This window comes from Colobus angolensis, unplaced genomic scaffold (genome assembly GCF_000951035.1).
Source record: "Colobus angolensis palliatus isolate OR3802 unplaced genomic scaffold, Cang.pa_1.0 Scaffold178, whole genome shotgun sequence".
NCBI lineage: Eukaryota > Metazoa > Chordata > Mammalia > Primates > Cercopithecidae > Colobus > Colobus angolensis.
Genome location: NW_012114910.1, coordinates 4,732,232 through 4,745,894, shown reverse-complemented (window position 1 = coordinate 4,745,894; position 13,663 = coordinate 4,732,232). Strand labels below are relative to the sequence as shown.

The 13,663-nt window shown below is 56.2% G+C and overlaps 1 protein-coding gene across 6 annotated transcripts in view; it reads left to right on the top strand.

The window, feature by feature from the left end:
- ADGRG1 (adhesion G protein-coupled receptor G1) overlaps nucleotides 1–13,663 on the top strand; it is a 45,007-nt gene that overhangs the window by 24,678 nt on the left and 6,666 nt on the right. For 2 of the 6 annotated variants that reach the window (XM_011938823.1, XM_011938825.1), the window contains exons 2-10: nucleotides 5,935–6,033; nucleotides 6,573–6,995; nucleotides 8,557–8,689; nucleotides 9,343–9,490; nucleotides 10,699–10,830; nucleotides 11,178–11,294; nucleotides 11,532–11,577; nucleotides 11,820–11,923; nucleotides 12,663–12,781. In XM_011938823.1, the coding sequence (XP_011794213.1) occupies nucleotides 5,970–6,033; nucleotides 6,573–6,995; nucleotides 8,557–8,689; nucleotides 9,343–9,490; nucleotides 10,699–10,830; nucleotides 11,178–11,294; nucleotides 11,532–11,577; nucleotides 11,820–11,923; nucleotides 12,663–12,781 (1,286 nt within the window). In that variant the 5' untranslated portion in view covers nucleotides 5,935–5,969. Of the gene's footprint in view, nucleotides 1–5,484; nucleotides 5,603–5,934; nucleotides 6,034–6,557; nucleotides 6,996–8,556; nucleotides 8,690–9,342; nucleotides 9,491–10,698; nucleotides 10,831–11,177; nucleotides 11,295–11,531; nucleotides 11,578–11,819; nucleotides 11,924–12,662; nucleotides 12,782–13,663 lie in introns of all 6 variants that reach the window. The other 4 variants (XM_011938826.1, XM_011938827.1, XM_011938822.1 and 1 more) reach the window with 3 other exon arrangements.

The following is a 13,663-nucleotide window of genomic DNA, read 5'->3' as shown; positions in this document are numbered from 1 at the left end:
TGGGGGAGGGGAGTGGTTCGGCCTTTGCAAGCTGTTATCCCAGGACCCATGGGCGCGGCTGAGGGGCTAGGGGACTGGGCTGGGAGTGGGGCGTGGCCCTGAGTGCCACCTGGGTCTGACAGGGGCGTCTCCTTTGAGCTGTTGGGTACATGGTACTTCCAAGTAAGATTTACTTTTATAAAAAACGTTTGGAAACCGTTGGAGGGAGGGTCCTCTCAGACACCACCCCACCCACCATGGAGGAAGCACCTGCAAGAGCCCTGCTCTTTGCACTGTTCCCCGCCCTCCCTGTCCCCTCCCCAGCTTTGAAGTCTGTTTGAGCAGCTCCCTTGTTCCTCCTCTGCAGAGCTAACTTGCCTCCTCTGTGGTGCTCCCAGCCTTCTCTTGCTTTCTCCTCCTGGCCCCCGGATCACTATGTATGCACGGGCACACACACTCATGCACACACACACTCATGCACGGGCACACACATTCATCACACACTCATGCACACACACTCACACTCATGCATGGGCACACACACTCATGCACACCCACATGCCTGTGTAACTGGCAGGAGTTCATCCTCACCCTGCCCCCCGACTCTCCCAGCCCAAATCCTTGCTTCCAAAGGCTCAGCAGCTCCGTGTTGTGCCCCAGCTGCCCACGGGAGAGCAGCTGCGGACGGGAGGGGAGCTGGGGCAGTGGAAGTTGAGCTGGGACCTTCCCCTCTGCCTCTCCCAGCGAGGATCAATTTGAGGGGAAGTCTTCCAGGTGGGCAAGACTAGGCTGGAACCTGGAGATCGCCCCTGGGGCTCCCTCGTTCCTCCCTCCTTGACTCCCTTCCCACCCCGGCACCCCCTACCGATGCCTGCCCTTCTCCTGATGTCTTTCAGGAGGCCCCTTCCAGGGCCCTGCTAAATGCTAGGGGAGCCACAGAGGAGCCTGATGGGTCCGCGTCACAGGGCAGGGAAGAGGCGGTGCTGGAACGCACGCTGCCCTGACCCCGAGTCCAGGCCCTGCCATCTAGCAGCTGAGGGATGCGGTGCTAGTCCCTCCCCTCTCTGACCGTCTCTAAACCAGGGCTGCTGGTGCCTATCTCCGGTTCTTAAGCCCCTGGCTCCCAAGCCTGCAGTGTGTTGATCAACGGGATGCTGGTTACAGCCAAGCTCCCAAGCCCACCCCATCAGACCCTCTGTGGGCCGGGACTGTGTATCTGCATTTTAGCTCACTCCCGGGGGGAGGTCTGACCACCGGCAGGCTTGGGAGCCTCTGATGTGAGCGTCTGTGGCAACGGGGGGAGTTGTGGGCCGGCAGGAACACGGGTTAATTTTGGCAAGGAATGGACGGGTAGGTGAGGCTTCATGGGGACGACTTGTCTCAGCTCGTCTCAAAGATGAGTGGAATGTCACAGGGCTAGGTGTTATCCAAGGCAAAGGGACAGCAAGGGGCAAAGGTCTGGGGGTGGGATGCCTGTGCTCAGGGGCGGGCAGTGGCCACTGTGTGTAAAGGGAAGAAGGAAGCAGTGGACAGCCAGCTTCGTGAGTCTTCCCGACAGGAGACGGCAGAGAGGCGCCTGCCTGGGAAGGGTTAATCCCAGAGCCATCCAGGTCGTGTCCACTCAACTTCCACCTCCATCCTCCGAGGAAATGGGTTTTCCAGGAGCTTGGCCTGGGCAGCGGTGACTCGTGGCTCCACACGGAAGTGACTCAGGCCCCCTGGGAGAAAGTGAGCCGTGGGTCCCCCCTGCCCACCGTGCAGAGGGGCAGGGCTGAGCTAGGTCTGGAGCTGGAGCCCTGGGGGTGGGGCAGGGGATGGGCTGGGGGTGGGGTGGGATCTCAGACAAACTCTGGCCATCCTCCACTCTGTTGGATCCTTGGGGAACCCCATGATGTGGCTCCCATTGTGTCAGGTTGGACCGGCCTGTTCTGTCCTGTGTGTGTTTATGGAAGGTCTGAAGTCAAGGGCGGCTGCTCTGGAAGCTGGGGGTGGTGGCGGCTTCCCTGGGCCTCAGCCCCAGCACCCTCTCTCCCAGGCTGGATTCTCTGTGCTACTCCCCATTCTCCTCTCCTTCCCTTTGGGGGATTCTAAAGCCAGGGGGTTGGAGAGTATGTACATCTCTGGGGCCTTTACCAATGCCAGCTCTACAAGGAGGGGGAGGCTTGGCACCACGCCTATGTGATCTCAGAGCACACAGCCCTCCCCAGCCTCAGTGTCCACATCTGTAAAATGGTAGCAGTGGGACCCGCATCACAGGGTGGTTCTGAGGGTTTGGTGTGATACCACGGACGTCGCCACTGACATCATCATTGTGGGGATGTTGCTAAAATGCCCCCTGCTCAGCTACTCCCTCTGGCTCTGTGTGAGCCGAGGCAAGGCCCTTGCCTGTGGGGCTGTGCTTGGTACTGAGCGTCTGATGGCTGAGGCCCTGTAGCGCTGGGCTTCTGCAGCTCCAGAGGCAGAGACAGGTCAGGTCCCAGGGGTCTGTGCGGAGACTCATGCTACATCCCTGGTGCCTGGGTGGGTGGGTGGGCAGCTGGCAGCTGTGCGTGTGGGGGGCAGACCTGGAGGGGTGGCATAGGCAGGGATGAAGGAAGGGCGCTAAGCAGACAAGCGGGACAGTGCCCCCCGGCCCCATCTGCGTGGCAACTTCCTTGTGCCCAGCCCAGCTCTCCTGCCCCAGTGGGCTTCTGGAGGAGGGAAGTTTTCTGGGTGGGGTTTCAGCCTTCCATTGCACTCTCCCGGAAAGGAAGCTTCATGCTCTAAGAATTTCCCCTCAAGGTGCTCCGGTGGGTGAGCTGGCTGCTGGGGGCCGCAAGGAAGAGAGGAAAACGGGGAGGAGGGGCCTGTGACAGGCCCAGGGGGCTGAGCTATTTCGAAAGTAGAGCTACTTAGCTGAGACTCATGGCGCCTGCCTCTAAGCCCTTTACAGATATCAATTCTTTAATTCTCACAATGACCTTTGAGGTGAGCTTGATTTCTTTATTCTTCTTTACAAGTGAGGAAAGCGAGGCCCAGAGAGGGTGAGTAACTAGCCCAAGGACACACAGCTAGCGAGGGAGTCAGGATCTGAACCCAGGCAGTCTGGCTCTAGAGTCTACCCCTTAGGTTAAAGGAAGCCAGGCAGCCCCTCTCCATCAAGCCTAAAGCATGTTGATGGAGCCAGAGCTGTCCACCTTGGAGTAGTTGTTCAAACAGCTGAGGTGGAGTGGGGATGACTCAGGAGGTGGTGGGGACAGTTGGTCCCTTGTGTGTGTTTGGATTTCTTCCATGGAACCCCATGTTGTCACTTCACTTGTTTCCTATCAATGATGGGGAGCTCACTACCTGTACTCCCCTCCTTTACTCTCAAGGGCCAATCCAGGAGGGCTGAAGTGAGGCAGTGGTTCTACTCTGTCCTTCAGCCATGCCTACTGATAGTGAAGCCTCACTTTGAAGGTCAGTAAGCCAGGGAGAGGCATGGATTCTGGCCAGTTCCTTCCTTGCCCTCTTTGGGCCTTGGATTCAAATTCTCCAAATGATTTGTCAGCTTCGAGTTTACAGGTGGAGACTGGTGGTAGCAGTGAGGGGCTGCTTGGAGAAAGTGGCATTTGGACTGACAATCAGAGGGGGACAGCAACAGAGACTGATAGGAAGCAGAAGGAAAGAAGGGGTCTGGGAGTCCTTGTCCCCAGATGTTGGGTTTCCTTCCGCTGGTCGGAGGTGGCAGGAGGCAGTTTCAAAAGGAATCAAAATGCTTACAAATCACAATCTGGGAAATGGTGCCCTTCCCTAAAACACTTCCACATCCTTCTTCTCAAAGGGCCCTGTGATGCCACCAGGGCAAGATGCTGAGCCTATTTGACGCATGACTGAACTGACGAGGCCTGAGAAATTGGGGTTCCATTCCACATGGTGGGACACAGGGGATAGGCTTGTGATCGAAGGGGCCAGGTTTATTTGAGGGAGGACTGGCCCAGGAAGGAGACACCGAGCTGCTGCCTGGGACACCCTTCCTTTTAATGCTGTTCTCAATTATTCGGTTCAAAAGCCACCTCTTCCTGAAAGTCCTTGGTTTCTCTCAAACTCAGACTCCATGTGTGTTCTCCGGCTTGTGGCCCATGAGTGCCTCTGTCACTGTGGCCAGCTGCCGTGCCACACAGGATGAGGTTCTGTCTGTGTCTGTGAGCATCCAGCTCTGCCACAGGGCCAGCTGGCCACAGGGAGGGCCAAGCCTTCTGGCAACTCTATACGTGCCAGGGCCACAGGTTCCCTGCCAGGCACTACAGTCCTGACCAGGCAGGGAAAGCTCTTGGCCTCAGGAGCATTTTTGGGCAAGTCATTTAACCACACGGGCCTCAGGTTCTCCATCTGCGCAATGGATCAACAGCAGTGCCCTCTTCATAGCGTTGGAGTGAGAATCAGTGCAGATGCAGGGGTGGGACGGGTCAACACAGAGGCTGGCAGATAGTAGCCGCTCAGCTAATAGAGAGCTTGGGGGTCAGATGTGCTCCATCCTTGCCAGGGCGGGGCAATACCGAGTCCTTGTCCCCAGCAGAGACCCTGGTCCTTTTGCTGTTCCAGATGCTCCGGGCCCTGGGAACTGGCGCCCCCTGGCGGTCATGATAGGAAGCGCCCTTCACCTCTGGCTCCTGCAGAGGGCGTCGCGGATGCATTGCTCCTTTAGTTCCTTCACTGTCCATCCCCACAGCCTTTAACCGGCAACCTCTGTACAACCAGGGCCTGCCCACAGAGATGGATCAGGTGCTCCCTGGCTGACCAAGGAGGAGGGAATGCACCGTCTCCCACTACCTGGAGGAGGCTAGAGGGGGTGGGAGGGGCTTCGGCCAGTGGTGGGAACCAAAGGAGGCTGGGACTGACGCTGGAGGGAGTTGAGAAGGGCTTCCTGAAGGAGGTGTCCTCTGAGCTAGGTCTCAGGAATGATGATAGGGAGGTAGCTGGGGAGAACTCTAGGAACCCCCTTTTGTCTGTGTTCCCTCCGGGCCTGGAGGGGCAAGGTGGTGACGGTTCTAGGTAGAACACTCACACCAGATTCTAGACAAGATCACGCCGTCACTCTGGGTTCAGGAGGGAGGCACTATGATTAGCCGGTTTTGAGTGACTTACACAAGGTCCTGCAATGGGTAAAAGGTGGAACTGAGACTGGAACTAGTTGGACTCTGAAAGTCCGCCTTGGTTTCTCTCAAACTCAGACTCCACGTGTGTTCTCCGGCTTGTGGCCCATGAGTGCCTCTGTCACTGTGGCCAGCTGCCGTGCCACACAGGATGAGGTTCTGTATGTGTCTGTGGGCACCCAGCTCTGCCACAGGGCCAGCTGGCCATAGGGAGGGCCAAGCCTTCTGGCAACTCTACAAGTGCCAGGACCACAGGTTCCCTGCCAGGCACTATGGTCCTGACCAGGCAGGGAAAGCCCCTGACCTTGGAAGCATTTTTGGGCAAGTCATTTAACCACATGGGCCTCAGGTTCTCCATCTGCACATCTTTTTTTTTTTTTTTTTAAAGCAGGGTCTCACTCTGTCACCCAGGCTGGAGTGCAGTGGCACAGTTGTAGTTCACTGCAGCCTTGACCTCCTGGGCTCAAGTGATCCTTCCACCTCAGCCTCCCTAGTAGCTGGGACCACAGGCATGCACCGCCATGCCTGGCTAATTTTGTTTATTTATTGTAGAGATAGGGTCTCACTATGTTGCCCAGGCTGGTCTGAACTCCTGTGCTCAAGCGATCCTCCTTTCTTGGCCTTCCAAAGTGCTGGGATAATAGACATGAGCCACTGCGGCTGGCCTCACTGCCTCTTGATAATCAGCTTCTGGCTGCTCTGGAGAGGTCCATGGGCTGTTTCCACACTTGCCTCCTCACCTCACCTCCCACATCCATGCCACACTGGCCTCCTCTTCTGCAGGGCCAGCCCAACCACCACACAGGCCACACTCCCAGCTAACACTCCTGGCCTTTTCCAGGTGGTGACTTCCAAGAGTGACTCTGTGGGAGGAAAATGACTGCCCAGTCGCTGCTGCAGACGACACTGTTCCTGCTGAGTCTGCTCTTCCTGGTCCAAGGCAAGTCTTCCCAGGGCTCCCCTGGGCTGTTGGAACTTATGTTAAAAAGCCCCTGTGCCTAGGGTGGCTGCCAGCACACATGCTAACTCCTTTAGGCAGGTACAGCTCAGCTAGTAGAGGGTACCTTGGAGAAAAGAAAAAGACACTCCTTCTTTCTGGCAGGTGCAGCCCCGCAGTGCACAGCTTAGGGTATGGAACCTGGATGGGGTACTGGTCCCACTCACCTTTGCAGCCAGAGCATTCTTGTGCAGTGTACCACCTGCACAACCGTCTATGGCAGCCATGGCCTCATTAAATACTTCATTGCTGTTAAGAGTATGTTTTGCCTTTGAAATTATTATTTGTTTTCAGTTTCCTTGTTTTATAGTTTGATGCTGATAAGTTTTGAGCGGGAAAGACTAATACATTTTTGTAGACCCTTGGAATGTGTGTGAGTCTCAGGCTGCAAGTTCATATGTACTCAGCCTAGGTCCTGTCCCCTTCCATGCCTCTGGTCAGCCCCTGCCACAGGGTCCCATCTGCAGCCTCTGCCTCCTCAGGTGCCCACGGCAGGGGCCACAGGGAAGACTTTCGCTTCTGCAGCCAGCGGAACCAGACACACATTAGCAGCCTCCACTACAAATCCACGTCAGACCTGCGCATCTCCATCGAGAACTCCGAGGAGGCCCTGACAGTCCATGCCCCCTTCCCTGCAGCCCACCCTGCTTCCCGATCCTTCCCTCACCCCAGGGGCCTCTACCATTTCTGCCTCTACTGGGACCGACATGCTGGGAGACTGCATCTTCTCTATGGCAAGCATGACTTCTTGCTGAGTGACAAAGCCTCTAGCCTCCTCTGCTTCCAGCACCAGGAGGAGAGACTGGCCCAGGGGCCCCCGCTGTTCGCCACTTCTGTCACCTCCTGGTGGAGCCCTCAGAACATCAGCCTGCCCAGTGCCTCCAACTTCACCTTCTCCTTCCACAGTAAGGCAAGAGGGAATAACTTCCAGGCAGAGAGAATAACTGGGCAGTGGTCTGGAGGCAAGGAAGGCAAAACTCAAAGTGGACTGGGCTCGCAATGTCAGATCATGAAGCCTGGACTTTGCTCACAGGCACTGGGGAGCCAATGAAGGTATCTGAGGAGGGGAGGAGTGTGATCTAAGTGCTAGGATAACAGGCATGAATCACTGCGCTTGGCCCCACTGTCTCTTGATGGTCACTTTGTGGGCAGGCAGGGGTGAGGATGGAGGGGCAAGGGCCCATCCTGAGGCTGCAGAGAAGGTCTTGGTGAAGGAGGATGAGGTCTGAACAAGGTGGGAGAGCAGAGACTAGAAAGGGACTGAAGATCAAGAGCCCGGAGAAAAATTCTTCCTCAGCATCAGTGTAGACTGTTTATTTCCTTTCACAGAAGAGGAAACTGGGGCACAGAGAGGCTGCCCAAAGCTGCACAGCTAGCCAATGGGAGAGCCAGGATTTGAACCCAGCAGCTGATTGGAGTGGGGTGAGGGTGAGGGGCGGAGCACGAGAGGTCAAAGGTCAGGAAAGCAGTGGGGCTGACTCTGAGGTCCAGAAGCTACATCTTCCCCGCTGAGTGTGACAGGTTCCATGTGGCCACTGCCATTCAGCACCATTAAATGCTGAATGGTGGCCAGGAAGGGAGGCGCATCAGAAGCAGCTTGAAGGTTTACTGGGGGGTTTTCATGTCTTTCCAGCACCTCGAGTTCAGGGGTGGAGGGCACAGCACTTTAATTGTGTTAATGTAACAGGCTAACTGATTATGTCCAGTGCAACAGGCAGGGCCAGGCCAATCAGTAGTGAGGGGGATCTCCACATGCCAGGCTGGGATTCTGCCCTGCAACCTGGGAGGATTTAGGGCAAAGTTGGTCCTAGTTGCAAATTGGCATTCTTGAAGACCAGACTGAGCCTGGTCTTGTTTGATCTGTAAAGGGTTTTTAAAAAACATGGACCAGGGATTTCAAATTGCCTAAAACCCAGGCTTTCTGGGTTATGCATTCAAAAGATGCGGCTACCCAGGGCCTGCCTTCCTCAGTGGCACAGAAAGTATACCCTCCAACCCCCACTGTCTGTCTTCCTCATCTGACTCCCAGCTAATCCCTGGAGATACCTTAGTTGGCCGCCTTTGGGTGCAGGCTACCTGGGCAGAGGGACCCGAGCCTGGAGTCAGGGAGGCTGGTGGGTGTGGAGTCCCAGGAACCACCACCAAACCACCAAGCCCCCCACATCCCTCCTAAGGAGGCCTGGCTGGACCCTCCCTGCTCCGTGTGTGTAGCTGAGGGCGCCTGCAGAGGGTGCTGAGCAAGGCGCATCCCACCCCCATCACTGGGGCTGGCGTTGCTGGTGGGTTCTGTAAGACACAGCTCCCGCAGGCTGGCCTCATCTGAGTGACCTTGGCAGAGTCCACTCTACTTCTTGAAACCTCAGTTTCCCCTCTATAAAGTCATGACAGGGTGGCAGGGGGCAGAATGGGAGGATCCTGGGGCCTGAATCAGCAGCCTCGGCGGGGGCCTGTCCACCCCTCCCCCAGGTCCTCCCCACACAGCTGCTCACAATGCCTCGGTGGACATGTGCGAGCTCAAAAGGGACCTCCAGCTGCTCAGCCAGTTTCTGAAGCATCCCCAGAAGGCCTCGAGGAGGCCCTCGGCCACCCCCGCCAGCCAGTAAGTATGGCACCTGGGGCTGTGAGGGGAGCCAGGAAGGCACCAGAGATCTGGACCTGGGCATGGCGGAGACCTGGAGTGGGGGGCCACTGCGAGGCCTTCCCTGGGACTGGAATGCTTCCTTGATTGATCTTTCCACCTTCTGGGAGTCAACACATGCCCCCCAGGCTGAGCACCTCTCCCGTCTGAGTCAGTAACCAACATTGCATCCACCATCCCAAGCCCTCCTCCCCCACGTAAAGAAGGGACAGGTGGTCCATGGTACAGCCCAGCAGACCAAGGCTCAGAGACGGCAGAGCCACTCCAAGGCCACAGAGTGGGTTGGCACAGGCAGAGCCGGGCCCGAATCCACAATGCGGAGTCTCAGGACAGCCCCCACAACCCCACTGCTCTCCTTTCCTGTGGCTCCCAGGTCCCCTGCCTCCTTTGTCTAACCCCACCCCTGGCTCATTCTTTCTCTCCCTCATGCACACAGCTGCCTGCTTTTCTCTTTTGTCTGCTCTCCACTCTCTCCTGCCCACCCAGCCCCTCTCTCTGCCTCTGCCTCTGCCTCTTCCCTGTGTCTCTGTCTGAGTGTCTCCTCTTCCTGCCTCGGTCTCCCTTCTGGTCCGGCCCCCTCCCCACCATCACCACCGCTTTCTCCTCCCTGCCAGGCAGTTGCAGAGCCTGGAATCGAAGCTGACCTCTGTGAAATTCATGGGGGACACGGTGTCCTTCGAGGAGGACCGGGTCAACGCCACGGTGTGGAAGCTGCAGCCCACAGCCGGCCTCCAGGACCTGCACATCCACTCCCGGCAGGAGGTCAGATGCGGGCTGGGCTGGGGCTGGCAGGAGGTGGGGGCTGTGAGCACTCCCTGAAGCTCAGTGCCCCCGCAGCCTCTCCCTGGGGCCTCCTGAGAAGGTTCCAGGCCCGAGGATAGCCATCTTCAGTCAGTAGCTCAACCGTGGGATTGAGGACCCTGCGTGGGCACAGCAGCAGGACCTGCTTCCTATATCAGTCTCCTGGGGCCACCCGTATGAACAGAAGAGCAGCTCCTAAACGCCTGTCCACGCACCCCCTTTTTTTTTCGAGACAGGGTCTTGCTCTGTCACCCAGGCTGGAGTACAGTACATATCTCACTGCAGCCTCGAACTCCTGGTCTCAAGCGATCCTCCCACTCCAGCCTCGTGAGCAGCTGGGACTACAGGCTTGCCGCCACACCTGGCTTGAAAAAATTCTTTGTAAGGCCAGGTGCGGTGGCTCACTTCTGTAATCCTAGTACTTTGGGAGGCCGAGGCAGGCAGATCGCTTGAGGTCAGGAGTTCGAGACCAGCCTGGCCAACATGGTGAAACCCTGTCTCTACTAAAAATACAAAAATTAGCTGGACATGGTAGTAAGTGCCTGCAATCCCAGCTACTCGGGAAGCTGAGGCAGGAGAATCGCTTGAACCCGGGAGGCGGAGGTTGCAGTGAGCTGAGATCATGCCACTGCACTCCAGCCTGGGCAACAGAGCAAGACTCTGTCTCAAAAAATATTTCACAGAGTCTTGCTATGTTGTCCAGGTTGGTCTTGGCTTCCTGGGTTCAAGCAGTCCTCCTGCCTTGGCCTCCCAAAGTGCTGGGATTACAGGTGTAAGCCACTACACCCTGCCACACCCCCGTATTGAGACTGCTCCCTGAGTGGCTGTGGTTAGCTGGGAACCACCCACACTGCCCACATGGCCATCCCCCACTTGGCTGCTGTAGGCAGAGCTGGCATCTGAAGCCCCAGACAACAGAACAGAACCACGTGGTTCTCCCAGGGCTATTTGCCCTGGAGTCCTGGATTCTAACCACGAGACTCCCCAGCCAGAGCTGGTAGCAAGGAAGGGAGGGATGAGGAGGGCTGTCATGAGTCAGGCTTGACTTCCTGAAGAAATAGGCTTAGAAGTGGCAGTGTCAAGGAAGGGATGGGTGTGTGTGTGTGCTGGGGCAGGGGGCACAGATCTGGGGGTCCACATTTGGCTGAGCCCTGAAGGGACCTCTGCAGGAGGAGCAGAGCGAGATCTTGGAGTACTCCGTGCTGCTGCCTCGAACACTCTTCCAGAGGACGAAAGGCCGGAGAGGGGAGGCTGAGAAGAGACTCCTCCTGGTGGACTTCAGCAGCCAAGCCCTGTTCCAGGTATGGGGTCCTCACCCTCATGCCTCCCAGGAGAAAGCAGTTTTTTTCTGACAGAGGTGGAAAGAAGGCATGCAGATAAGCTCCTTCCTCTGGGAGTCAAAGCCTTTCCTTGTAAAGTTAGAAATTGCACTGCAATGTGCAAATCTCCCTGTGAAAGGGCTAAGCAATGTTCTTCTTACTCTAGTGTAAATGACTACACGGGCAAAATTGGTTCCAGAGGGAGACGCAGCATCTCAAGGCAATGTGCTGGGAAAGAGAGTTATCTAGAGAGAGTAAGGGGCTTCTGGGCCCTTCTTCTCAGCCCTGAACTCCCTCCCTACGCTCTTCCCCTAACCCCACGTATCTAGGACAAGAATTCCAGCCAAGTCCTGGGTGAGAAGGTCTTGGGGATTGTGGTGCAGAATACCAAAGTAGCCAACCTCACGGAGCCTGTGGTGCTCACCTTCCAGCACCAGCCACAGCCGGTGAGTGGGGACCAGCCATCGAGGGGACAAGCGCCCCTTGGCCATATCGCCCTTTCCTCTCCCTCCCTCCAGACTCATTTGTCTTTATAACGAAACGATTGCCTGATTGAGGGCTCCAGCCAGTCAGGTCCAAATGGGGCAGGTGGTGGCTTGACTGTGTTCTAGGCTTCCCCTGCCTGGCCTGTAAAGCGGGGGGAGTGTAACAGAAGCCACTCTCCTTCTTTCTTGTCCCTACAGAAGAACGTGACTCTGCAATGTGTGTTCTGGGTTGAAGACCCGACATGTGAGTATGCAGGGGTCTCAGGGCTGGACAAGTATCTGAAAGAGAAATGGAGTCCTGGGGAGTGGGGGAGGTGGTGTTAATCACCGAGGGCTTCCTGGAGAAAGGTGGACTTTGAAGAGAGAGCAATGGCAGGCTACGAGTAGGCCTGGTGGAAGAATGACACAGTTGTGCTTTTGGGGGTAGGCACAGTGGGGTCCTGGAGGACTGGACTTGATTGGAGCCCCATGCTGTCCCCTCCTCAGTGAGCAGCCCAGGGCGTTGGAGCAGTGCTGGGTGTGAGACCGTCAGGAGAGAAACCCAAACATCCTGCTTCTGCAACCACTTGACCTACTTTGCAGTGCTGATGGTGAGGGTCCCCGCTCCTGCCTTGCAGTCACGCCCCAGGCCGTGTGCTTGTTCTGTGCAAGCACTTTTCATATATTAAGTCATTTATTCCTCATAACAGCTCTCCAAGGTAGCTTCTATTGTTGTCCCATTTTATAGATGAGGAAATGGAGGCTCAGAGAGGTTAAGCAATTTACCCGCGGCCACCAGCTAGTCAGTGAAAGAGCTGGTTCGTAAAGCCCCTGCTTTGGTGTGTGCTAAAAGGCAGATTCCTGGCCCTCACCTAGAGTTCTGATTTGGCAGTGCTGGGGCCAAGAGTGTTTCTAATGATGCCCCTGAGGCGGCCTCTAGTACCCCCAACACCACAGAATTCATGTTCCCAGGACTGGAGGATTCCGCCCGTGGGTATCCACCCGGGGCTTGAACACCCGTGGGTGTGGGAACCTCATTCCCTCACAGGAAACCTATTCCCATGTTCAATGTTGTAGAAGAATAATCAATGCCAGGACAGAACAGGGGTTCTCTCATGAAAGGTTCTTGGCCTCTGTGGGTCAGGAAGCCACTTGAGAATGTGGTCAAATCTAAAGATGCCCCCACTCCAGAAAAATGCATTCATGGGACCACATTCTGCCCAGTTGGGAGAGGGGGTTCTTAGGCTTCCGAGGCCCACCAGGGGCCCCAGGTTAGCCCCTCACGCAGGGCAAGCCTCCAGGTTGGGTGGGGGACACGGAGGCCAGCCCTCACCTGTCTCCTGGGGCCAGGTCTCCTCGGTGGAGGTGGACGCTGTGCACAAGCACTACTTGAGCCTTCTCTCCTACGTGGGCTGTGTCGTCTCTGCCCTGGCCTGCGTCGTCACCATTGCCGCCTACCTCTGCTCCAGGTGAGGCCTGAAAGGGGTGGAACAGGGGAGGGGACCCTCCGTTGCACACACCTCCGCCAGGGCACCACACACACCTCTGGTTGTGGCCCACCCGCATGACCTGGAACTGTGTGTGTGGTTAGGGAAGCTGTGGCGGGTACAGCATGCTGACCCCTGGGGGCCACGTCTCCTCCTCAGACCTGTGGTGTTTGGATAACATAGCATTTACAAATTTTAACTGTCCACATTTTATTCATTTATTTATTTATTTATTTTTATTTTATTTTATTTTTTGTGAGACAGAGCCTTGCTCTGTCGCCCAGGCTGGAGTGCGGTAGTACGATCTTGGCTCACTGCAACCTCTGCCTCCCGGGTTCAAGTGATTCTCCTGCCTCAGCCTCCTGAGTAGTTGGGACTACTGGTGCCCGCCACCACACCCGGCTAATCTGTGTATTTTTAGTAGAGATGGGGTTTCACTATGTTGCTCAGGCTGGTCTTGAACTCCTGACCTCAAGTGATCTACCCACCTCAGCCCCCCGAAGCGCTGGGGTTACAGGCATGAGTCACTGAGCCCAGCTAATTGTCAACATTTAAAATCGAGGGAGTCCACCTAAGGATCTGTTTCTTTCCTAGAGTAAGACAGGAAAGCAAACCAAAAAAATTTAAAAAAGGAAAGAATCTTCATTTCTGCCTTTGAATAAGCAGATTTGTGGGAGCACTGGGTGGACAGAATAATATCAAAGCGATAATGATCATTCTTAACATGTGTGTCCAACTTCCCACGTGCCGTGTACTGTTCTAAGTGTTTTACATGTGTGAACTCAGTTCTTCCTCACAACAGCCCTATGAAGGAACACTCAGAGAGGGTAAGTGACTTGCCTGAGGTCACACAGTGAGGAAGTG